At 49.9% G+C, this 25,328-nt stretch overlaps 1 protein-coding gene across 7 annotated transcripts in view; it reads right to left on the bottom strand.

The window, feature by feature from the left end:
• LOC147025021 (uncharacterized) overlaps nt 1-24,892 on the bottom strand; it is a 291,362-nt gene extending 266,470 nt beyond the window's left edge. Inside the window, exons 1-2 of one of the 7 annotated variants that reach the window (XM_085885582.1) lie at nt 24,815-24,878; nt 24,182-24,281 (exon numbers count right to left, since the gene is read on the bottom strand). In XM_085885582.1, the coding sequence (XP_085741708.1) occupies nt 24,182-24,281; nt 24,815-24,862 (148 nt within the window). In that variant the 5' untranslated portion in view covers nt 24,863-24,878. Of the gene's footprint in view, nt 1-24,181; nt 24,458-24,814 lie in introns of those variants that run through there. The other 6 variants (XM_085885583.1, XM_085885565.1, XM_085885567.1 and 3 more) reach the window with 6 other exon arrangements.
• Between the last annotated feature and the right edge of the window lie 436 nt (nt 24,893-25,328).

The raw sequence follows: 25,328 nt of genomic DNA, 5'->3' as shown, positions 1-25,328 counted from the left end.
GTTTGAACTGAATGCAGTGAACCACAACGGTGCATGGGCTGCACAACGCAGTCTCCGTGCCAGCTCAAGTGGCACACGCAATGAGCACAACGAATGGATGGATGAATGGATGGACGCAAACACGGTGCACGGGCCGCCACTGCAGGCCCGTGTTGTAGCTGCCAACAGGGCAGTTCTCGCAGCTTGCAAACTGTTGCCTTGCGGATCCTGGCGCACATGGAAATGAACAGGGGGGGCAAAGCAAAAATTGAACGGGGCTGGTGAACGTGGGCAGTGGGCATGGCATGGCAAAGGCAGCAGGCAAACACAGCCCACAGAAGAAGACCGCTGCAGGCAAACACAGCCGGCAGACGAACTGGCCGGCACAGGCCTCGAAGAAAAACAGCGAGCAGATGAACTGGCCGGCACAGGCCTTGAAGCAAAACACGGCCAGCCGATGGCACAGGCCTTGCAGCAAAACAACAGCTGCCGATGAAGTTGGCCGGCCTCCGCCTCGAAGAAAAACACGGCCAGCCGATGGAGTTGGCTAGCCTTTGCCGTTCAGTGGAGGTTGGTGGAGGGAGTGCGGTGGTGCTGGCCACTTGGAAGGCGGGCTCGGACCTACCTACCTGTCTCCCTCCCAACCTATCGCCTTTGCCTGTCACTGTACATACCCACTCCCTTAATTTGTCAAACCCCAATTTAGCCCCAACTTATTTTTTTGTTGTTTTTATTTTTACTCCCCCACTATAAATCGTCCCCTAACCCCCTTTATCGTCCTTGTTCGGCTAACCTATCCTGTCACCTAGCCTACTCCCAACCCCTACGTTCCCTTCCCGGAGGGGAATAAGGGAGAGCTAACGTCCTGTGTCGAGGCCCAGCGAAGCCTCAGAATGGCCTCCCCAGAGTTCGGCGATCTTAACCCAAAGTGGGTCCAGCGGCCCACAACGAGAGCGAGGGGATGGATGGTGCGGAGGGGGTACATCTCCTAATCTACCCTTACCATTTAACAGTTAAACTACCCCGGGGCTTTCAACAAGCGCCTCTCGCTTAAACTATTGGTTCTAACAACCCAGATTCCCGTCGCCTGTGTTGGTGTCCTCACAATTTCGGGCCTCGCCCCCCAATTTTCTCTCCGTGCCCTCACACGGTCTCCTGGCTGGGACACGTGGCTCTCTCTGGCAGGCACGACCCTCTGCCGAATCTCCCGCTATGGCACCCCCGGGCACTACACTGCCTCCGAGCCTACCAGCTCCCCAACACCGGGGAGTGCCCCCCATGGCACTTCCCCTGAAACGCACACGTGGCAGGCCGGCCTCCCGGGCCCCTTTCCGAGGGTCACCCGTGCCCACAACACTGCCCACGCGGCTAATGGCGCCCCGGGCCCCCGCACCAAGCAGGCGCACCCGTGCCCACTACGCTATCCCGGCCCCCCATGGGCCCTTGGCCTACCGCGGCCGACTAGCCTGGTGCCCGGGGTACCCACTCAGCGATACTCACCTTTCGCAGCCACGCTCCCCAAGCCCGTCAACAGGGCTCCTGCACCCCTCCAAATGGGTTTCGAGCCTACTTTCCCACCAACAACAAAACGACCTCCATTTTTCAATTTGACTAACCCAGCTAACTCACTTTACTCTGACCCCGGGGTCCCTTTGGGCGGGAGTCACTCCTCCCCCCAATCACTCATCGCACCATGCATTCCCCATTCACTCCACTCACACAGACCCGCTGGCCTCACTCACTCATCATGTACTCACCTCACAACTCACCAACTCTTCAACACACTCACCGCTGAACTCTGCCATCCTTCTAACTACCTCCCCTAACTAACTCGTGCTCCCACGTCGTCCCTTAAACTATAGCACGTTCCTTTTAACGCTACGTAGCTAAACTACGTCCCCACTACACATCCACAAGTCTGTCACTGTCTCCTAACTCATTTTATTTCCCAACCTAAATCTGACTACAATCCCTCTAACTAATCCATTCCACGGACTCCATGAGGACTTACCCCTGCCCCATGAAGTCGGTCTAACTAAGCTAACCCTTCCCCCTAACTAGTTTCCATCCTGTGCCCAGGTCAAGGGGGTCTTTCACCCCTTGCCCAGGAATCCTTTGCACCCGAAAGTGAGGCTTGTTCTTTTTTTTTTTTTTTTTCTACATGCGCAGCGCCAGCGCGGCAACTCAGAGCTCGCGCACTTTGCACCTGCCCGTGACGTCATGCAGCTGCACGTGTTCCTCGTCCCTCCTTGGACGGGACCATCCGGCAGAGATACCCCTCCTGCCGGATTCCAACCCCACGTGCAGCCATGACGTCACCGTGCGCATAAAAAAAAAAAAAACACAAGCCACACGTCTCGAGGGGTTCCCCACGCGAACACATGTGCTTTGCCCGTTGGAGCTGAACACACACGATCGCGTGGAGAACCCGTCCGGTCCAAATCCATTTACCTGCCTAACTTTGTCCGTCCGCGGGATCGGCAAATCCACCGCGTGCGTTTCCGGACCGGGACTTCACTCTCGCAAGCGAGCACGTGGTGGTCTCGTGCGTTGCACAGCACGAACCGCGTGCTCACTGCTGGGTGAACCCGGCACGGTCCTCGAAACAACTACAGCCGCTACTCGGCTTTCTTTCTTCTCATGTCGCCTTCGTCGTCGCCATTCAACCCACGCACACCTGCGTGTTACGACGCACACAGTCCACTCCATCACATTCACACCGGGAGACGCGGCTGCGTGCTCCCGCATGCCAACCGACATCTCCCTTACATACCGCTCTCTCACACACACGGTCTCCCTGGCACACAGCGACCTTGCACACGGCCGTTCACTCACGCGTGCCTCACTACTCACACAAACCATACTACTCACACGTGGTGCTCTATTCACTCGCGCGGGGCACTCACCCGCGGTGCCTCACCCACACACGCGAGGGCACTCAACCGCTGTGCCTCATCCACACACCGTGCCTCATCCACACACCGTGCCTCATCCACACTGGCCGTTTCATCCACACACACGGCCTCACTCACACACGGTGCCCCATCCACACCCGGCGTGCTGGGAAGCACGCACTCTGGCACCATCGCCACCACACCACTCACACACGGGGTCGCTTCCACACACGGGGACGCACTCACACCTTGCACCACACACACAGGGACAACCACACTGGGGATTCGTGTCCCCACAAGGGTCTCCGGGGCCTCTACACCCCCCAAGCTCTCCGTGCACCCGTCCACAGCACTCGTCCCCTCAACCTCGCAAAGCACGACCGAACTCACCTGGTCGTGACTCGCCTTAAGGGGGCATACTCCCTCCCCTCGTTCCTGGAGGAGGCCATCCAGGTGCTCGCACCGGGTCCCAACACGCTCCGCGAGCTCAACCCCATTGTCCTCCACTACCTCCGTGTGTGCGTGCGCGTCACTTACCCCGTCTTCATCGTGTAGTCTTCCCTCTATCGTTCCCATCTCCCGTGTCTCTGCCAACTCTTCACCCTTTACCTCCCTTGTCTCAACTATTATTTCTGTTGTCGTCACCTCGTGTCTCGTCTCACACGTTTTGGTCTCCCCATTTAATTTTTCCCTTTCGGTCATCGTCACGACCCTCGCCCAACACGTTCCACGAATTATTTTTTCACCCGCCTCCACCGCGGGCCTGTCAGCCGTTGCACCCCCACCCAGCTCGTTTGCTCCCACACGTGAAGTCGCCATTCCCAGCTCCCTGGTCACGGCCTTCATGCCCGCCTGCAGGCATCGGCCCATGTTCTGCGTCTCACCCGCAGCTCTTTCATGTTTGTTTCCATTCCGTTCATTTTTGTATCCATCTTTTCGTTTATTTGTTGTGTATTCGCATCCATCGTCGTTTTCACTTCATTCATTTGCTTGTTCATGTCTTTCATTTCGTTTTTCATTTCATTTGTGTTTGCATCCATTTTTTCGATCATTTTCGCATTCATCTTTTCGTTCATTGCCGCCAGCATGGCGCATAGCTGGGCCATGTTGGATGCACTCAGCTGAGCCGTTTCGGCAAGGGTTGGGGAAGGGTCTTGGTGGAGAGGGGGAGGTGTCATACACCGCGGCCGCTGCCGCACCCACCTCGGGCCCTGGGTTCAGTTGGGCGAGTCCGTGTTCCTGCACAATCAACATTTCCTGCTCGGGGATTCCATCCTGGACCATGGACTCTACATTATTACACATATACATTTCTAATACCCCCGGCTCCCGCTCGCCTTGAGACGCCATCTTGCTTCTCGTGAAGGGTTAATTTGCTCGCTCGTAATTTGGAGGGAATCGGGGTCGCTTCTCTCACCCCTGGACCCATTCCCGTAAATTTAGGCGGAGACAGGAGAGGGGGTTTTGGTGTTGTCGGATACGAGTGCCGGGAGGAGGGCGATGAATTTGTATCGCACGACCTGACACCAGTGTTGCGGTCTTCGCGCCCGCCGGCGTGCGAACGGCCACGTAACTCGAATCGCGGCACGTCGCCCACCGGACGGACAATCCAGTCGTGACCCTCTCGGACTAACGCCGGGAACCAGTCACGGGTGGACCTTTCGGTCTCACCGCGATCGAGCCAATCAGCCCCCGCGTGGGATAGGGTTGCTCGCCAAATTCGAACTACCTAAGTACCCACGCGGAGGGTAGACCGGGCGATCACACCTCGCCGCAGGTCGACTTCGGACACGGGCCACTTAAGCGACCCGTTCCGTACTATCAGAATAACCGAGCGGTGTTATCGTCGACCTCGACGGTTCGATTAATTATCGGGCGTATTCAGCCCACTACCAACCCTTTACGTGAAGCAAGATGGGGATTCAATGGAGGAAAAGACGAAGCGAAGCGGGAGAACAGTTCAACAATAAAGCACATTTATTCGCGACGAACGGAAAGCACACAAATACAATTCCACCAAATGCACACAAAAAAAGAAAACACAATTCCATTTACACAAAAAGCAAACATAAAAGTGAAAACACAGTGCAGAGCTAATACCGACTACCGAGCACACGGCAACACTTATACAATTCTACTTCACAGACGGCGCCGACAACACATACCCAAAACCAAGGAAAAGAAATACCCTCAAGAATGAGGCAGGCCTGAGGCCGAGACCGGGTTGGGCCTACCCGTCTGGTGATGAGACGCGGAGCGGCGATGGCCCCGCAACCCGCGGGCCTCGTGGACAGTGCCTGGTAGGGGGTGGGAACGGGGCCCCCTTGGTCGCACTATCTCAGCGCGGGGGGAAACAGGAGGGGGTTGCTGATGCTCGGGGTATAGAGGATCTTTATTATCCCTGGTGTGCGTCTCCACCTCGGCCAGGTCGCGCTGCCGGCCTCCCTCGGGCGTGCAGCTCCTGGCACCGACGCGAGCACCCCCTCGTCCGACTCTCTTCAGCTTCTCCAGCCACTGCAGGCTTCGGGCTCCAGACTTCTTTCGTTCTCGTTTGCGACTCTCCCTCCGTTCTCGTTCCCGACTCTCTTCTGACTGACGAACACCGTCCTTTTATCCCCCCGTAACTTCGCCTTTGACCCCCTCCCTTTGACCTTTCACCTCGCTCCCCATTGGCCCGAGAAAAAGTGGGCGTGAAGGCTTTTTGATCCACAAATTTGCATATATCGATCGTTCTGGAGGCGGGGCCAAATCGCCCCTCGCTCACCGATTGGACGGCAAAAAGTGGGCGTGTGTCGTTTTTGATCCGTTTTTGAAGCACAAAATCCGTGATTTTGTACACGCTGTTCAACGTGCGCCCTACACGAGTCCAGCATCGGTGCCCATGAGTGGCGCGAGATGACGGTGATGCGATGGTGGCGAGTTGTGACGGTAAAGGTCGTGGCGGTTGTGGTGAAGCGGCGTTGTGGTTGGTGGTTGATGTTGTGGTTGTGATCATGGCGGTTGGTCCAAAATAAAGATAGTAAAAGAAAAACGGCTATCCTAAAGAGTCGCAGCACGTATAAATGACATGTATTCCCACTAGACAACGGGTTTGGGCCTAACTACACATGCACTTACCGAGATACCTCACCTAAGGGACCTGAATGGTGGTTTGCGAATCTGGTAACCACAACACTACCCCCTTCGCTTTTTACAGACTCGTCCCGAGTCGTCAAATTTTCGTGTGCCATCATGTGTAGTTTTCCCCTAGTACATTTTACCTACGGATCCCTGAGTGCGACATTCATGGTATTCGTGTCCCCAAAATAAATAACCTGAGGGCTGCGTAACTACCTAAACAAACTCACTCACACGGACGACTTAAATAAAATTGCCGGCGCTAAGACAAACATGCCGGGGCGCACTCATATGTACAGTACATCTTAACCTTAACTTACAAATTTTACACTAAACCATGGCCCAGGATCATTGAACTCTGCAAAAGAAAGCAGTTAGCAGGGAGCCAGGCTGCCCGCATGCAGTCTCTGGCTCAAAACAATGCAGGTGACAGGGAACGTGGCTGGCTGCTCACACGCAGTCCAAGGCCTTCCCTTTTGAACTGAACTCAGTGAACCACAACGGTGCTTGGGCTGCACAACGCAGTCTCCGTGCCAGCTCAAGTGGCACACGCAATGAACACAACGAATGGATGCATGAACGGTTTGAACTGAATGCAGTGAACCACAACGGTGCATGGGCTGCACAACGCAGTCTCCGTGCCAGCTCAAGTGGCACACGCAATGAGCACAACGAATGGATGGATGAATGGATGGACGCAAACACGGTGCACGGGCCGCCACTGCAGGCCCGTGTTGTAGCTGCCAACAGGGCAGTTCTCGCAGCTTGCAAACTGTTGCCTTGCGGATCCTGGCGCACATGGAAATGAACAGGGGGGGGGCAAAGCAAAAATTGAACGGGGCTGGTGAACGTGGGCAGTGGGCATGGCATGGCAAAGGCAGCAGGCAAACACAGCCCGCAGAAGAAGACCGCTGCAGGCAAACACAGCCGGCAGACGAACTGGCCGGCACAGGCCTCGAAGAAAAACAGCGAGCAGATGAACTGGCCGGCACAGGCCTTGAAGCAAAACACGGCCAGCCGATGGCACAGGCCTTGCAGCAAAACAACAGCTGCCGATGAAGTTGGCCGGCCTCCGCCTCGAAGAAAAACACGGCCAGCCGATGGAGTTGGCTAGCCTTTGCCGTTCAGTGGAGGTTGGTGGAGGGAGTGCGGTGGTGCTGGCCACTTGGAAGGCGGGCTCGGACCTACCTACCTGTCTCCCTCCCAACCTATCGCCTTTGCCTGTCACTGTACATACCCACTCCCTTAATTTGTCAAACCCCAATTTAGCCCCAACTTATTTTTTGTTGTTTTTATTTTTACTCCCCCACTATAAATCGTCCCCTAACCCCCTTTATCGTCCTTGTTCGGCTAACCTATCCTGTCACCTAGCCTACTCCCAACCCCTACGTTCCCTTCCCGGAGGGGAATAAGGGAGAGCTAACGTCCTGTGTCGAGGCCCAGCGAAGCCTCAGAATGGCCTCCCCAGAGTTCGGCGATCTTAACCCAAAGTGGGTCCAGCGGCCCACAACGAGAGCGAGGGGATGGATGGTGCGGAGGGGGTACATCTCCTAATCTACCCTTACCATTTAACAGTTAAACTACCCCGGGGCTTTCAACAAGCGCCTCTCGCTTAAACTATTGGTTCTAACAACCCAGATTCCCGTCGCCTGTGTTGGTGTCCTCACAATTTCGGGCCTCGCCCCCCAATTTTCTCTCCGTGCCCTCACACGGTCTCCTGGCTGGGACACGTGGCTCTCTCTGGCAGGCACGACCCTCTGCCGAATCTCCCGCTATGGCACCCCCGGGCACTACACTGCCTCCGAGCCTACCAGCTCCCCAACACCGGGGAGTGCCCCCCATGGCACTTCCCCTGAAACGCACACGTGGCAGGCCGGCCTCCCGGGCCCCTTTCCGAGGGTCACCCGTGCCCACAACACTGCCCACGCGGCTAATGGCGCCCCGGGCCCCCGCACCAAGCAGGCGCACCCGTGCCCACTACGCTATCCCGGCCCCCCATGGGCCCTTGGCCTACCGCGGCCGACTAGCCTGGTGCCCGGGGTACCCACTCAGCGATACTCACCTTTCGCAGCCACGCTCCCCAAGCCCGTCAACAGGGCTCCTGCACCCCTCCAAATGGGTTTCGAGCCTACTTTCCCACCAACAACAAAACGACCTCCATTTTTCAATTTGACTAACCCAGCTAACTCACTTTACTCTGACCCCGGGGTCCCTTGGGCGGGAGTCACTCCTCCCCCCAATCACTCATCGCACCATGCATTCCCCATTCACTCCACTCACACAGACCCGCTGGCCTCACTCACTCATCATGTACTCACCTCACAACTCACCAACTCTTCAACACACTCACCGCTGAACTCTGCCATCCTTCTAACTACCTCCCCTAACTAACTCGTGCTCCCACGTCGTGCCTTAAACTATAGCACGTTCCTTTTAACGCTACGTAGCTAAACTACGTCCCCACTACACATCCACAAGTCTGTCACTGTCTCCTAACTCATTTTATTTCCCAACCTAAATCTGACTACAATCCCTCTAACTAATCCATTCCACGGACTCCATGAGGACTTACCCCTGCCCCATGAAGTCGGTCTAACTAAGCTAACCCTTCCCCCTAACTAGTTTCCATCCTGTGCCCAGGTCAAGGGGGTCTTTCACCCCTTGCCCAGGAATCCTTTGCACCCGAAAGTGAGGCTTGTTCTTTTTTTTTTTTTTTTTTCTACATGCGCAGCGCCAGCGCGGCAACTCAGAGCTCGCGCACTTTGCACCTGCCCGTGACGTCATGCAGCTGCACGTGTTCCTCGTCCCTCCTTGGACGGGACCATCCGGCAGAGATACCCCTCCTGCCGGATTCCAACCCCACGTGCAGCCATGACGTCACCGTGCGCATAAAAAAAACACAAGCCACACGTCTCGAGGGGTTCCCCACGCGAACACATGTGCTTTGCCCGTTGGAGCTGAACACACACGATCGCGTGGAGAACCCGTCCGGTCCAAATCCATTTACCTGCCTAACTTTGTCCGTCCGCGGGATCGGCAAATCCACCGCGTGCGTTTCCGGACCGGGACTTCACTCTCGCAAGCGAGCACGTGGTGGTCTCGTGCGTTGCACAGCACGAACCGCGTGCTCACTGCTGGGTGAACCCGGCACGGTCCTCGAAACAACTACAGCCGCTACTCGGCTTTCTTTCTTCTCATGTCGCCTTCGTCGTCGCCATTCAACCCACGCACACCTGCGTGTTACGACGCACACAGTCCACTCCATCACATTCACACCGGGAGACGCGGCTGCGTGCTCCCGCATGCCAACCGACATCTCCCTTACATACCGCTCTCTCACACACACGGTCTCCCTGGCACACAGCGACCTTGCACACGGCCGTTCACTCACGCGTGCCTCACTACTCACACAAACCATACTACTCACACGTGGTGCTCTATTCACTCGCGCGGGGGCACTCACCCGCGGTGCCTCACCCACACACGCGAGGGCACTCAACCGCTGTGCCTCATCCACACACCGTGCCTCATCCACACACCGTGCCTCATCCACACTGGCCGTTTCATCCACACACACGGCCTCACTCACACACGGTGCCCCATCCACACCCGGCGTGCTGGGAAGCACGCACTCTGGCACCATCGCCACCACACCACTCACACACGGGGTCGCTTCCACACACGGGGACGCACTCACACCTTGCACCACACACACAGGGACAACCACACTGGGGATTCGTGTCCCCACAAGGGTCTCCGGGGCCTCTACACCCCCAAGCTCTCCGTGCACCCGTCCACAGCACTCGTCCCCTCAACCTCGCAAAGCACGACCGAACTCACCTGGTCGTGACTCGCCTCAAGGGGGCATACTCCCTCCCCTCGTTCCTGGAGGAGGCCATCCAGGTGCTCGCACCGGGTCCCAACACGCTCCGCGAGCTCAACCCCATTGTCCTCCACTACCTCCGTGTGTGCGTGCGCGTCACTTACCCCGTCTTCATCGTGTAGTCTTCCCTCTATCGTTCCCATCTCCCGTGTCTCTGCCAACTCTTCACCCTTTACCTCCCTTGTCTCAACTATTATTTCTGTTGTCGTCACCTCGTGTCTCGTCTCACACGTTTTGGTCTCCCCATTTAATTTTTCCCTTTCGGTCATCGTCACGACCCTCGCCCAACACGTTCCACGAATTATTTTTTCACCCGCCTCCACCGCGGGCCTGTCAGCCGTTGCACCCCCACCCAGCTCGTTTGCTCCCACACGTGAAGTCGCCATTCCCAGCTCCCTGGTCACGGCCTTCATGCCCGCCTGCAGGCATCGGCCCATGTTCTGCGTCTCACCCCGCAGCTCTTTCATGTTTGTTTCCATTCCGTTCATTTTTGTATCCATCTTTTCGTTTATTTGTTGTGTATTCGCATCCATCGTCGTTTTCACTTCATTCATTTGCTTGTTCATGTCTTTCATTTCGTTTTTCATTTCATTTGTGTTTGCATCCATTTTTTCGATCATTTTCGCATTCATCTTTTCGTTCATTGCCGCCAGCATGGCGCATAGCTGGGCCATGTTGGATGCACTCAGCTGAGCCGTTTCGGCAAGGGTTGGGGAAGGGTCTTGGTGGAGAGGGGGAGGTGTCATACACCGCGGCCGCTGCCGCACCCACCTCGGGCCCTGGGTTCAGTTGGGCGAGTCCGTGTTCCTGCACAATCAACATTTCCTGCTCGGGGATTCCATCCTGGACCATGGACTCTACATTATTACACATATACATTTCTAATACCCCCGGCTCCCGCTCGCCTTGAGACGCCATCTTGCTTCTCGTGAAGGGTTAATTTGCTCGCTCGTAATTTGGAGGGAATCGGGGGTCGCTTCTCTCACCCCTGGACCGATTCCCGTGAATTTAGCCGGAGACAGGAGAGCCTGTTTTCCTGTTCTCCGATACCAGTGCCGCGAGGAGGGCGATGAATTTGTATCGCACGACCTGACACCAGTGTTGCGGTCTTCGCGCCCGCCGGCGTGCGGACGGCCACGTAACTCGAATCGCGGCACGTCGCCCACCGGACGGACAATCCAGTCGTGACCCTCTCGGACTAACGCCGGGAACCAGTCACGGGTGGACCTTTCGGTCTCACCGCGATCGAGCCAATCAGCCCCCGCGTGGGATAGGGTTGCTCGCCAAATTCGAACTACCTAAGTACCCACGCGGAGGGTAGACCGGGCGATCACACCTCGCCGCAGGTCGACTTCGGACACGGGCCACTTAAGCGACCCGTTCCGTACTATCAGAATAACCGAGCGGTGTTATCGTCGACCTCGACGGTTCGATTAATTATCGGGCGTATTCAGCCCACTACCAACCCTTTACGTGAAGCAAGATGGGGATTCAATGGAGGAAAAGACGAAGCGAAGCGGGAGAACAGTTCAACAATAAAGCACATTTATTCGCGACGAACGGAAAGCACACAAATACAATTCCACCAAATGCACACAAAAAAAAGAAAACACAATTCCATTTACACAAAAAGCAAACATAAAAGTGAAAACACAGTGCAGAGCTAATACCGACTACCGAGCACACGGCAACACTTATACAATTCTACTTCACAGACGGCGCCGACAACACATACCCAAAACCAAGGAAAAGAAATACCCTCAAGAATGAGGCAGGCCTGAGGCCGAGACCGGGTTGGGCCTACCCGTCTGGTGATGAGACGCGGAGCGGCGATGGCCCCGCAACCCGCGGGCCTCGTGGACAGTGCCTGGTAGGGGGTGGGAACGGGGCCCCCTTGGTCGCACTATCTCAGCGCGGGGGGAAACAGGAGGGGGTTGCTGATGCTCGGGGTATAGAGGATCTTTATTATCCCTGGTGTGCGTCTCCACCTCGGCCAGGTCGCGCTGCCGGCCTCCCTCGGGCGTGCAGCTCCTGGCACCGACGCGAGCACCCCCTCGTCCGGCTCTCTTCAGCTTCTCCAGCCACTGCAGGCTTCGGGCTCCAGACTTCTTTCGTTCTCGTTTGCGACTCTCCCTCCGTTCTCGTTCCCGACTCTCTTCTGACTGACGAACACCGTCCTTTTATACCCCGTAACTTCGCCTTTGACCCCCTCCCTTTGACCTTTCACCTCGCTCCCCATTGGCCCGAGAAAAAGTGGGCGTGAAGGCTTTTTGATCCACAAATTTGCATATATCGATCGTTCTGGAGGCGGGGCCAAATCGCCCCTCGCTCACCGATTGGACGGCAAAAAGTGGGCGTGTGTCGTTTTTGATCCGTTTTTGAAGCACAAAATCCGTGATTTTGTACACGCTGTTCAACGAGCGCCCTACACGAGTCCAGCATCGGTGCCCATGAGTGGCGCGAGATGACGGTGATGCGATGGTGGCGAGTTGTGACGGTAAAGGTCGTGGCGGTTGTGGTGAAGCGGCGTTGTGGTTGGTGGTTGATGTTGTGGTTGTGATCATGGCGGTTGGTCCAAAATAAAGATAGTAAAAGAAAAACGGCTATCCTAAAGAGTCGCAGCACGTATAAATGACATGTATTCCCACTAGACAACGGGTTTGGGCCTAACTACACATGCACTTACCGAGATACCTCACCTAAGGGACCTGAATGGTGGTTTGCGAATCTGGTAACCACAACAATATATATATATATATATATATATATATATATATATATATATATATATATATATATATATATATATATATATATATATATATATATATATATACACATACATACATACATATATATATATATATATATATATATATATATATATATATACATATACATATACATACATGTTGTTCTTCTTTCGGCTGCTCCCGTTAGGGGTCACCACACTGGATCATCCATTATGATCCGCATACTGATTTGGCACATGTTTTACACCGAATGCCCTTCCTGACGCAACCGTGGTCGCCTCTTTCGACAAAAGGGATAAGGATTTTGGTTTCGCCATGATTCCGGGCTGCCCTACACCCTCTCATAGCGTGGCCCAGCGCAGAGCTCCCGTCCTCAAGCAATACTCCAACCCAAGCCCCCGAGTCGCTGGATTTCAGGCGCACGCCACTACGCCCGGTTAAGTGTGTGTGTGTGTGTGTGTGTGTGTGTGTGTGTGTGTGTGTGTGTGTGTGTGTGTGTGTGTGTGTGTGTGTGTGTGTGTGTGTGTGTGTGTGTGTGTGTGTGTGTGTGTGTGCGCGCGTGCAGCAGGTAAACTATGCGAAGAAACTTTAATTGAAGATATTGCAATTAAACTTGCAAAAAAAAAAAAATAAAAAAATAAAACTTGCAAAACTTGCAAAAAAAAACAAACAAAAAAAAAACAAAACCAGCTTGCTCCCTGTGGTTATGTCAAGTGCCATATGGTGAAAGATCGAATAATCCGCACAAGTGTATACCACGCAGTTGGAATTTTTGAAACATTTAACATGTCGCCTTCAAGTAATTTTCATGAATATATGGTGGCGTTATGATGGGGGATCCGTTACCAGTCCACATTTTTGTTCTCCCTCACATAACTTTAACCTCACTGAACTACATATTAGAAACAAATACAGTATTAAACTGGAAGGGCACTCGGTACAGCGCATACCTCTGCCACGTAATTCCTGATCCACGAGAACATATCGGTCCCAATACACTTTTGAAATATCATGCGAGATATCGTTTTTGGCCCCATCTCTCAATGGTGAAGAATCACTTTAACAATTAAATAATTGTCGTATCCAGATTAGTCAGGGTTTTCTTTTACATTTTTATATCAACAATAACAACTTTTTAACGACGACACCTGCTTTCGCTTCCTTCCACCATCCTCCACCGGCACCATTGCACGCGTGCGTGTCAGCACGTACGTGGGCAGAGTTCACGAGGACCTGACGTCTCTCTCGCCCAATCCGGGGGTTGCGAGTGAGGTTGCTGCCAGTCGGGCAATGAGCGCAGCCCACGCAGGACCATGCTATTCTCCTTCTTTGAGGGGTGTTCCACCGCGACAGCCGTCACGCCCCCCCCCCCCGGTCCAATCAGCGGACTTGGCGCCCCTTTCGGCCAATCACGGGGGCGACGAGCGAATCGCGCGATGCAACCGTCCAATGAGGAGGCGAGTGACGAGGGAAAGAAGCCCCTCCCTCCTGAGGAGAAGGGTGGTTGTCTGGACCAGCGAGTGGAGAGACGGTGTGGTCGTGGCAGGAGCGTTGGTCAGTGGATAATTGTTTGGGGCGTTCTGGCTGGAACAGAAAAGGTCTCGTCGCAAGGTCGCCTGTTCGCCTTGAAAAGGGTCTCGTCGCATGCCGGAGGAATGCGCGGGAGCCCGACGCTGCCCTCCGTACCCGGTGCTTGCAGCGGCATTTAGTTGCGGGTTTGATTCCCGCCGATCCAGGACATCGAAGACTGCATGAGGCGGCAAGGTCCGAGATAGCTCTCGTTCCCAGCTCATCCTCCCTCGAGCTGGGAACCTTCAATAAAGGCCGCGGCCATCACTTCTTTTGGGTATTTGTGTGTGCGTGTGTGTCTGTGGGCCCGTCTTCAAGCGGAATTTTTTAAGTGCCTTGTACATACTTGCATTTCTTTCAGTCGGTTTGACTCTGCTCCTTGTGTGTTCCCTTCCTCCCCCCCCCCCCGCCATTATAAATAAATCCCCTGCTAAATATTTTAGCTCGTTTCTGTGTTTTCTTTATTGGTTTAGCACGGTGCATGTTGGGAAATTTGGAAGTGAAAAATTGTGCATTTGGACCGACGGACCTCGGTAACCATCCGCTCGGGTTACACACGGTTCGAGCACGCAAACGGCTCATTCCGTTCGAGCTCCGCCGAGGGTGAATTTCCCCGGTAGTTTGGACGACGTGGGTATTTAAGTAAATTGAAATTGGCAATCGACCCTATCTAACGCGGTTGACCTATTGGTGACCTTCGGTCCGATAAGGGACCCGTCGGCTCCGGAGTTATCCGGGGTGACGACCTATAAATTACAGGTGTTCGGTGGAGCCGACTCCACTGCTCCATCTGGCAGTCGTGCTCGCCACCAAAACTCGGCCCACAACAATATATCATCGTTGTCCCTATCTCTCAATGGTGAAGAATCACTAAAAAAATTCCAGTAGTCAGAACCGCATCTGGATCTTCACCAAAATCTCATCATTTCGTCCTTGTCACACACCCAACCTGCCCACTAAATTTCATCCGGATCCGTCCACAAGATTTTGAGATATCCTGCACACAGACAGACAGACAGACAAACAAACAGACAAACAAAGTCATAGACTGGTACTTACGAAATCGTCAACTTGACCTCTGACCTTGCCTAATAAAAGCTGTCTCCAGAAAAGGTAGCGACGCAAACCAGAAGTTTCTACGATGATTCTGTACCAAACCATCAAAATCGTAACGTCGACCGAAGCAAAAATCTCCATTTCTCCACGCAATTATGTAATATTATTTTATCAAAGTCACAAAACCGTAATATTCGGCCATCCACCAACAATCTTTACATAATCCGACGGCTTAGCGAGTCAGGCATGCGACGATAACCTTTATTGGGATAAAAATGACTTTTAAACACCATCTTTATCAAAATCACCGTCAGCGCACACACGCAAAACCTTTACGTGACTCAACGACGCGTCTGCTCAAGCGTGCTGCACCACGTGACGAGCCATGACGCGGCGAGTGAAATATTTTTTATACCATCTTAAAACATCTCCAAAACATGCGATTTTTACCAGAATTTCAACAACCGAGTGTTAAGCGTCCTAAGCGATCGCAAAAACCGAAGACAAAATTAAAATGGGGGTTAAAACGAACTCGTAACGTCAACCGAAGCAAAAATACTCCATTTCGCCACATGAATTTACAGAATTATGTTTGATCTCACTGTGACCTTGACCTTTGACCGATTTTGACCAAAATCTAATCAGCGGTAGCCATCACCCTCCTGAATCACGTGGTGTAATTTGACATTGGTAGCTTCTTCCTTTCTCGAGTTATCGTGCCTACAAACAAACACACAAACACACACACAAACCAACACAAAAACAGAGGATGGAAGTCATCAATATAAAGATTTCGTAAGTAACAAGCAGTCATCGACTGGTACTTACGAAATCGTCAACTTGACCTCTGACCTTGTCGAATAAAAGCTGTCTCAAGAGAAGGTAGTGACGCAAACCAGAAGTTTCTATGATGATTCTGTACCAAACCATCAAAAATCGAATGTTTGACCTCACTGTGACCTTGACCTTTGACCGATTTTGACCAAAATCTAAGCACTAGCAATCACCCTCCTGAATCACGTGGTGTAATTTGACATTGGTAGCTTCTTCCGTTCTCGAGTTATCATGCCTACAAACAAACACACAAACACACAAACGGAGTACGAAAGTCATCAATATACTTACGAAATCGTCAACTTGACCTCTGACCTTGTCTAATAAAAGCTGTCTCGAGAGAAGGTAGTGACGCAAACCAGAAGTTTCTATGATGATTCTGTACCAAACCATCAAAAATGGAATATTTGACCTCACTGTGACCTTGACCTTTGACCGATTTTGACCAAAATCTAATCAGCGCGAGCCATCACCCTCCTGAATCACGTGGTGTAATTTAACATTGGTAGCTTCTTCCGTTCTCGAGTTATCGTGCCTACAAACAAACACACAAACAAAGGACGGAAGCCATCAATATACTTACGAAATCTTTAGATTTCGTAAGTCACAAGCAGTCATAGACTGGTACTTACGAAATCGTCAACTTGACCTCTGACCTTGTCTCATAAAAGCTGTCTCGAGAGAAGGTAGCGACGCAAACCAGAAGTTTCTATGATGATTCTGTACCAAACCATCAAAAATTGAATGTTTGACCTCACTATGACCTTGACCTTTGACCGATTTTGACCAAAATCTAATCAGCACGAGCCATCACCCTCCTGAATCACGTGGTCTAATTTGACATTGGTAGCTTCTTCAGTTCTCGAGTTATCGTGCCTACAAACAAACACACAAACACACACAAACACACACAAACAAACAAACACACAAACAGAGGATGGAAGTCATCAATATACTTACAAAATCTTTGGATTTCGTAAGTAACAAACAGACAGAGAGGGGTGAAAACATAACCTCCTTCACCTTCGGTGGTGGAGGTAACAAATCAATAAAGAACGCAAATGAAATACATACATGGACAATTGAATGAACAGTTGCAGGAGTAATCACCAAAATGTACAGCCAAGATTGCTTGTCAGGACGGGAGAGATTTGGGTCGGAGTGGAGCGGTAACAGGGTATGAGAGGTAGGTTTTTGTGTCTTGGATGGATGACGAATATTTTGTGGGCTGGGAAGGCAAAGGGTAGGTAAATCCGGTGCTTACCACCTTAGCAGCTTGATTTGGAGACGAGTAAACTACTACAGGTGTAAGAGGGATTGCGCCAGGGTGTGTTAGAGAGTGTGTGGTGTGTGTGTGTGTGTGTGTGTGTGTGTGTGTGTGTGTGTGTGTGTGTGTGTGTGTGTGTGTGTGTGTGTGTGTGTGTGTGTGTGTGTGTGTGTGTGTGTGTGTGTGTGTGTGTGTGTGTGTGTGTGTGAGAGAGACAAGGTCGGTGTGGTCTCCGTCGGGCAGAGCGGTGTGAACCGTCGAATAAAGATTGCTCCGTGCATGTGAACCGAGCTCCATGTCCACGAGTCTTTGATTGAGAAAGATGAGGAATCGTACATGGTGTCATAAGTGGTGGGAGCATTCGTTCCGAGTTGCGTCAACTATGGATACCAGAAAGAAAGGTGAGAAGCTTCTCCGGCCTAGCTCGGTAGTGTTCGAGTGGATGCTTCGCTCTGGGGGATGGGTTTTACCACTCTCATTAATTGGGTGTAAAAGCCTTTTTTGATGAGAGTAAGTACCTGGAGTTGAGATGTATATCTTGATCACTTGACCATCGAGTTTATGTGAATGATTATAGAGTCGCTTAAGCCACTGCAACAACTTGATTTGGAGGCCAGAAACCTACCACAGGCATGGAGGCTGTAGAAGGAAGAGCTGTTATTGTACCACGATTTAGCCATGGCTGCTCAGGAAGATAACACTAAGATCAAGATGTTATTGTATCTGGTTGGCAGAAAATGGTGGGAGATGTATCAGACTATAAAGCCAAGTGTGGAAACGCTTGAGAATGTGTTAAAGACATTTGATACACATTGTAATCCACCCAAGAACGAGACGGTGGATCGCTACAGATTCTTTATAAGGAATCAGGAAGAGGGAGAATTAGTCCATGGGCCCAGGCCAGAAATTCCACTTGTCGGTACCATCTAAGGAAACCAATCCTAGTTATGATTTTTGAATTGGTGTATATATAGATCATATTTTGATGTGATAACCATTGCAGATTGGCAATATCCAAACTCAAAACGTGATAACCATTGCAGACTGGCAGCTTATTGGTCGTTATCATCTCTGGAATGTACCCATCCTCCGCATAATGAAAACGAAAAGGCAAACAAATCTGGATATCCTGAGCTGTTATTGAATGATATTACCTTCATGGGATGTGTCAATTGTACATTGTGTGATTTTCCCCCAAAACGTCAAGATCTCAGAATGGTAAAAATGCAAAATACATACACTAAGCTGCTCTTCTGGAACAGTTATCACATATTGAAATAATCATATAGTCCCTACCAATAACTTAGTAGCCCTAAAGTTTGGTTTCCCAGATGGTACCGATATATGCCTGGGCCCATGGACTAAATCTGTCGAGGCATACGCCACAGAGCTCAAGTTACTGGCAATAAATTGCTCCTTTGGAAATTTGCAAGACAATCTGATTCAGGATCGAGTGATCTGCGGAATCAGGCAGTCAGCATTGAGAGAGAGGCTCCTCCAAGAAATTGACCTCACAATGGAGAAGTGCGTGCAGATTTGTCACATATCAGAGTTGTCAAAGAACTGGCTTGGGATCATTGATGGACAGGCGGTAAATGCAGTGAAGCATGTGCCCACAAGGAGGAAACGTAATGGCACACAGAAAGAGTCTTCATCGGATGATCAAGCTCACTCGAAGTTACATAAGTGTCACTATTATGAAACCACACATTAATTCGTCGAAGTAAAGTGCCCCGCATATGGACGCAAGTGCCATAAGTGTGGGAAAAAGAACCACTTTTCATCTCGATGCAGAGGGAAACCAGTCCACACTGTGGATCAAGCAGATAACAGCTCAAGTGAGATGTCAGAATATGAACAGATAAAGGTCATGACATTAGATCCAGAGAGAGTGGACCCGGAGAAAATTAACAGCTTGGAGGAGTCCAACCCTTGGGGAGATCGATGCCACAATGGAAATGGAAGCAGGAGAGATCCAGTTTCAGATAGAGTGTGGTGCAACATGCAACATTATCCCTTGGAAGTATTCCAGGAAGTTCTATAATACTAACCAAGTTTTATCCATGTACAATCATACAAAGGTAGTACAAATGGGGAAATGTAACCTCAAGATGAATTTGAGGGGGAGCACTCGGTAAAGTGCAAAACCTCAGCCGCCAATACTGCGAGGTCACTCAAGTGAACCTGATATCCTATTCATTCAATTTGACGTCAACAGTGCTCACAGAGTTATAGTTTGCAACTTTCCCTTTTACATACTCAATTCATTCGTCATAACTAGATTCCTTGAGACAGAAATTGAGTTTACGTGGGTATATCCACCTGAAGTTCAAAAATCAGCCGCAATTATAATTTTGGCATGTTTTTTTTGTTGGAAATCACTTGTAACATGTAGAAATGCAAAAAAAAAAAATCGAAATTTTGTTGAAAAAAATTTGCAATTTTATTTTTCTCGAACAATTTTTTTTTGGGGGGGGGTTGGAAATCACTTAAAACATGTAGAAATGCAAAAAAAAAGAAATCGAAATTTTGTTGAAAAAAAAGTTGCAAAAAATTTTTTTTCTCAAACAATTTTTTTTTTGGGGGGGGGGTTGGAAATTACTTAAGACATGTAGAAATGCAAAAAAAAAAAATTCTAATATTTTTTCAAATTGGCCGCCATCGCGGCCATATTGGATTTTGGACCAAATCCAAAATCTAATGGAATGATCCTTGGACCAGACCTAACCCCCCCCCCCCACCAAATTTCGTCGAAATCCGTCGAGGAGTTTTTCCATAATACTGTTCACAAACAAACAAACAAACAATCAGAAAGGGGTGAAAACAGTAACCTCCATCCATCTTCGATGGCGGAGGTTAAAAATCAAAAAAATTGGAATAAAATACAAAGCAGAGTGCAGTAATGGAAGAAGACGACACACCAATACTTGGAAGCAGGGCAACCAAGCAAATAGAGCTGAAAGCAGTTCAGACAGAGACACTTGATGAAAGTACATGCCAGAGCTGAAGAAAGTTCCCCTCTCAACAACAGACAACTGCAGAAAGAATTTTCAGATGTGTTCAAACGGGCTGGAGAGCAAGCTTGAAGTCAAATCCCATCTCGTCCTACATGAGAGTAAGAAGCATGCAGTAAATCCACCAAGGTATATTCCAGCTGCTCTGAAAGCAGAGTAAAACAAGCTGACTGAGGCAGGGATAAGTAGCCCCAGTGGATATGTTGATACCCTGGGTATCAAATCTTATGTGTGTGGAGAAATCCAAAGGGAAACAGAGTTTGTTTGGATCAAAGGGACCTTAAACAAGGACTTAAGAGATGCTACGATCCAATGACTACAATTGAGGATATACTGACAGAGCTGAATGAGACAAATATGTTCAGCGTATTTGATGCCAATAACGGTTTCTGGCATATTGAATTAGAGGAGGAGAGTTCATACTTGATCACGTTCAATATCCCACATTGCAGATATAGATGGCTGAGGATGCCAGTTGGTCAATCAACAGCACAAAAATAATTTCAGGAGACAAAACCAAGCAGAAGAGGGTTTGCAGGGAATGAGGTCAGCAGCATATTATACATTGGTGTTTGAGAAAGCAAAGATGCGGATAGAATCAGAAAGACTCAGCAATGACTGGTTAAACTGAACGTGAAAGTGTGTGTATTTTGTTCATCGGTTCGAAATACTGTAACGTTATGTTTAAGACGTGGTCCATTTTCAATGGTTAAAGTGCTGTGCTTCGTCACAGACAGTTTTGTGACGTGAAAATATCGGAGGAGTGGAATCCCATCCGATCCACTTTATGCAGCCTCACAGCATGATCCGGATCCAGTGAAACCAAACTGCATTGCAGTTTATTAAAATCATGTTTTCCACAATGTCCAACTGAGATTATACTGTTTGGCCGGTGAGAACAAGCTTTTCAAAACATCAGTTCGTGCTCAAAACGAACGCAGCATGTACATTTATGCTTTTTAAATGTTGGTTCACAAGTCAGTAAGGCCTAAGTCACATTTGCCACGGCGGCCGTGGGGTCTCCAAAATCTACGGCCACTAGCAATTATACGGCGGCCGCAGTATTTCCACGGTCACACAATGCAGCAGTCACATATGTTTATATTTTTCGGGGAGCTGCATGGCGTATTTATAAATTGTGGAGACTGAAAATGTGGGGGTGCCGTACGGTCTTTGATTTGATGTCGCACGGTGACCTTAGGGCGTTCCTGCGGCGGCCATATAATTTTCAAGACAGACGCAAGGTGCTCACAAGGCGACCGCAGGGGGGCCCTAAGGCGAACGTGCGGCCAGAAGGACCGTAACGAGTGGATTCTTTTTTTTTTACCACTTCTTTTGTTTCGGCTTGTCGAATTGCTACGGCGAACGTAGAAATGAAAAAAGTTATAACTCCACGCTATAATTCCACGGCGACCCCTACAGCTTGTAAAAGATAGCCAAATGGCGTAGGGCCACCCTGAGGCCACCGCAGAAACTGCGGCCGCCACACGTTTCTGTCAATTCAGAGGGCGTACGGCCGCCGTATCCTCGCCAGAGAGCAAATGTGACTTAGGCCTTCGTGACCACTATATTCGTTATGTGTGTGTCCATCTGTCTGTCTGTCCCGAGCATAACTCCGTGGGTTTTGATCCGATCCTGATAAAATTTGGGTGGGAGGTTTATATCATGATCTAGTTGTGTTTTCCTGAGAATGGGCATGCTGCGCCCATTATGGGCAGAGCTACGCCCAAAAAACAATGTGTTTTTAGGGGGTAGCCGATTTCAAGTTACATCTTCTCTGAGGGGGTTTGTCGAATCTGACAGGGGTTTCAGTATTTGATTAGCCCAATGGCACCTGCATAGCCCCACGGAGCTCGATTTTTCATTTTCGTCCCAAGGTCAAGGTCACAAGGTCACGAACTTAGAAAATGTCAAAAAAAAATCAATAAATTGGGCATCGAGCTCCTAGGGTTTTCAACTGTTTTGAATGAAAGTTGGTGTGCAAGTAGTGCTCTTCGAGTACTACAACTTTCATCATTTACGTTTTTTTCCGATTCCCGCCAGTTTGCCCGTGGCGTCCCCTCGAAGGTCAAAAAATAAAAATGGCGAACCGTGTACATTGCTCGTGAACCATCGCTGTCTCCAGACTTGTTGGTTCAAGAGTCAGTAAATGACCACTATATTCGTAATGTGTGTCTGTCTGTCTGTCCGTCTGTCCCGAGCATAGCTCCGTGGGTTTTGATCCGATCCTGATAAAATTTTGGTGGGAGGTTTATATCATGATCTCGTTGTGTTTTCCTGACAATAGGCGTGCTGCACCCATTATGGGCAGAGCCACACCCAAAAAACGTGTTTTTAGGGGGCAGCCGATTTCAAGTTACATCTTCGCCGAGGGGGGTTATCGAATCTGGCAGGGGTTTCGGTATTTGGTTTGCCCAATGGCACCTGCATAGCCCCACAGAGCTCAATTTTTCATTTTCGTCCCAAAGTCAAGGTCACAAACTTAGAAAATTGCGAATGTTGACATAAAAATCATACGAACGCCCAAACTTTGAGAGCTCGGATGACAATATTTTTTATGCATAATCTTGAGGTCATTCCCCACCTTAAGTTTTGAAACCATTTTGCTCTATCTCGAACACCTTGCCCGTGGCGCCCCCTCCAAGTTTGTTTATACGCTGATTTCATCAAAGTATGGATAATCCGAGGAGTGCGAAATGCCATCGAGCCTATATGATGTTATATTGTTCCTGGAATGTTCCAGAGGAAGTTTTGCACCAAAGGTCATAATGCTTGACCTTTGACCTTTAAAGTTCACAAAGGTCAAATTTTCAAAGTTGTGGGAATCGAACCGGGTTTTTGACCTTCTTCGACAAAATAACTCCAATAAGCTATAGCACGTATCCTGTTTCCTTATTTTAATGTCCACAACATTGTTTTGTGACCTTTAAAGGTTATGCAAAGGTCAAATTTTGAAAGTTGTGGAACGAAACCGGGTTTTCGACATTTTGCAGCTAATAACCGTCACTCGTACCACATCATGTTGATCATTTTTATTACTTGGTCAAACATAATCACATTGTCTCATCCTTGACTTCTGAAACAATCCACGTCATCAAATATCGCTCGTGAACCATTGCTGTCTCCAGACCAGTCAGACTTTAAAATTTCTCCAATTCAATCACCATTGATACAAAATTAGGGATTAAAAAATACCAAAGCCAGGAAAATCTCCTCCATCAAATCATGATTATTCCCATATATATTGATTTTATTGGCAGAATTGTACCTGCAAGTGGTGAATTGAAGTTGTGTTGTCGTAGCAAGTTGAACATTTGCATTAAATAATTGGAATATTTTATTAAAACTTCCTGCAAGGTGAATCTTGCAACACGATTGCAGCGAGCTTGTGACATACATTCAAATGCATTGGAGGTGTTTTAAAGAATCTCAAAGAGAAAAGGACCCTGTGGACAGCCAGCTTAAACTTCCCTCGAATGAATGGGGTGCTCACTCTTGCGACACCCTCGCCTGCTAAGCACCACTTTGTACTCGGGTTGGGAATCGAACCCAGCCACAGCTCAGAGGCGAATTCGTTACCCCAAGGGAACTACACCTGAGCTGAAAGGGTCCCTTGTCTCACCAACGGTGTGTTTTGTTTCTGAAACCTCAAAACCATTAGTCGGATCCGATTCATTCCCCCAGAGCAAGTTCCCAGATCAATGTTATCAACCAATCCCGAACGAGCTTGTTGTGTCCTCGGGAGTTTCAAACATCACAGTTACAGGTCCTTGTTTTCCCCTCAACCCGAACCCTCTCGCTGCTCGTCGGCCCACCTGGTTGTTCGGTCGGTGCAGGTTCCGGGTCCCATGAATCCGGTTCCACTTTCACGATGTCCATCCGTCCCCCACAAGGTCCCAGATCCCTTCCCAGGCTCTGTCCGCAGCACGGACACGGACCGAATGATGTTTCACTCCAAAATCAAAATGGGACTAAACTGAGGTTTTAAACGTTCTTAGAACACACCGCGGGACGTGCATAGTTGTGCAAAAACAATATAATTCAGTACAGTACCGACTAACAGAAAATAAAGCTGTGGATGAGAAATGGAGATTCGTGATTTCCAAGGTTACGATTCGTCACAAAAATATCAACCCTGTGCACTTTCCTTTTCCATGATCTTTCGACCTTCAGCGGGAGAAAGTGCAGAGGTGTGTGTGTGTGTGTGTGTGTGTGTGTGTGTGTGTGTGTGTGTGTGTGTGTGTGTGTGTGTGTGTGTGTGTGTGTGTGTGTGTGTGTGTGTGTGTGTGTGTGTGTGTGTGTGTGTGTGTGTGTGTGTGTGTGTGTGTGTGTGCGCGCGCGTGTTGTATAATACGTGTGACTATTAATATGGAATAGGCAAAGCTGAGAAGCGAACGTAGAATTCTTCTTGCATTCACTTCTGACTTCACCTTAAAAATATATATTACCTCAACATTACCTTCAGAACAACAACACCGCCGAGAACAGGATCTCATCTGAAAAAAAAAAAAATTCCACAACATTACCTTCACAACGACAACTACACCGCCCAGAACAGGTTCTCATCTAAAAAAATTAATATTACCTCAACATTACCTTCACAACGACAACTACACCGCCCAGAACAGGTTCTCATCTAAAAAAATTAATATTACCTCAACATTACCTTCACAACAACTACACCGCCGAGAACAGGATCTCATCTAAAAAAAAAAATACTAGAAGGGAACGTAGAATTATTCTTGCATTCGCTTCTGACTTTACCAATAACTTGTTCACAACTGTATGCGCACTTTCCGGTTACTTCGGCCTGGATTCGGGATCAGCGATCAAATAATGTAAATCACGATAAAAGGTCAGGTCAGGTATGGGAGCATGTGCCAGAACAGCGCGTCGCTGCGTCCACTTTCCGCCGGTAATCCAGGGGCCTCCGTCTGGCCATCCCCCAGGCAGATGCCAGGC

Source organism: Eptatretus burgeri, chromosome 6 (genome assembly GCF_056783735.1).
Source record: "Eptatretus burgeri isolate ZD-2024b chromosome 6, Ebu_testis_v1, whole genome shotgun sequence".
Classification (NCBI taxonomy): Eukaryota; Metazoa; Chordata; class Myxini; order Myxiniformes; family Myxinidae; genus Eptatretus; species Eptatretus burgeri.
The sequence above is the reverse complement of the archived record's forward strand: the minus strand, read 5'-3'. Positions and strand labels throughout refer to the sequence as shown.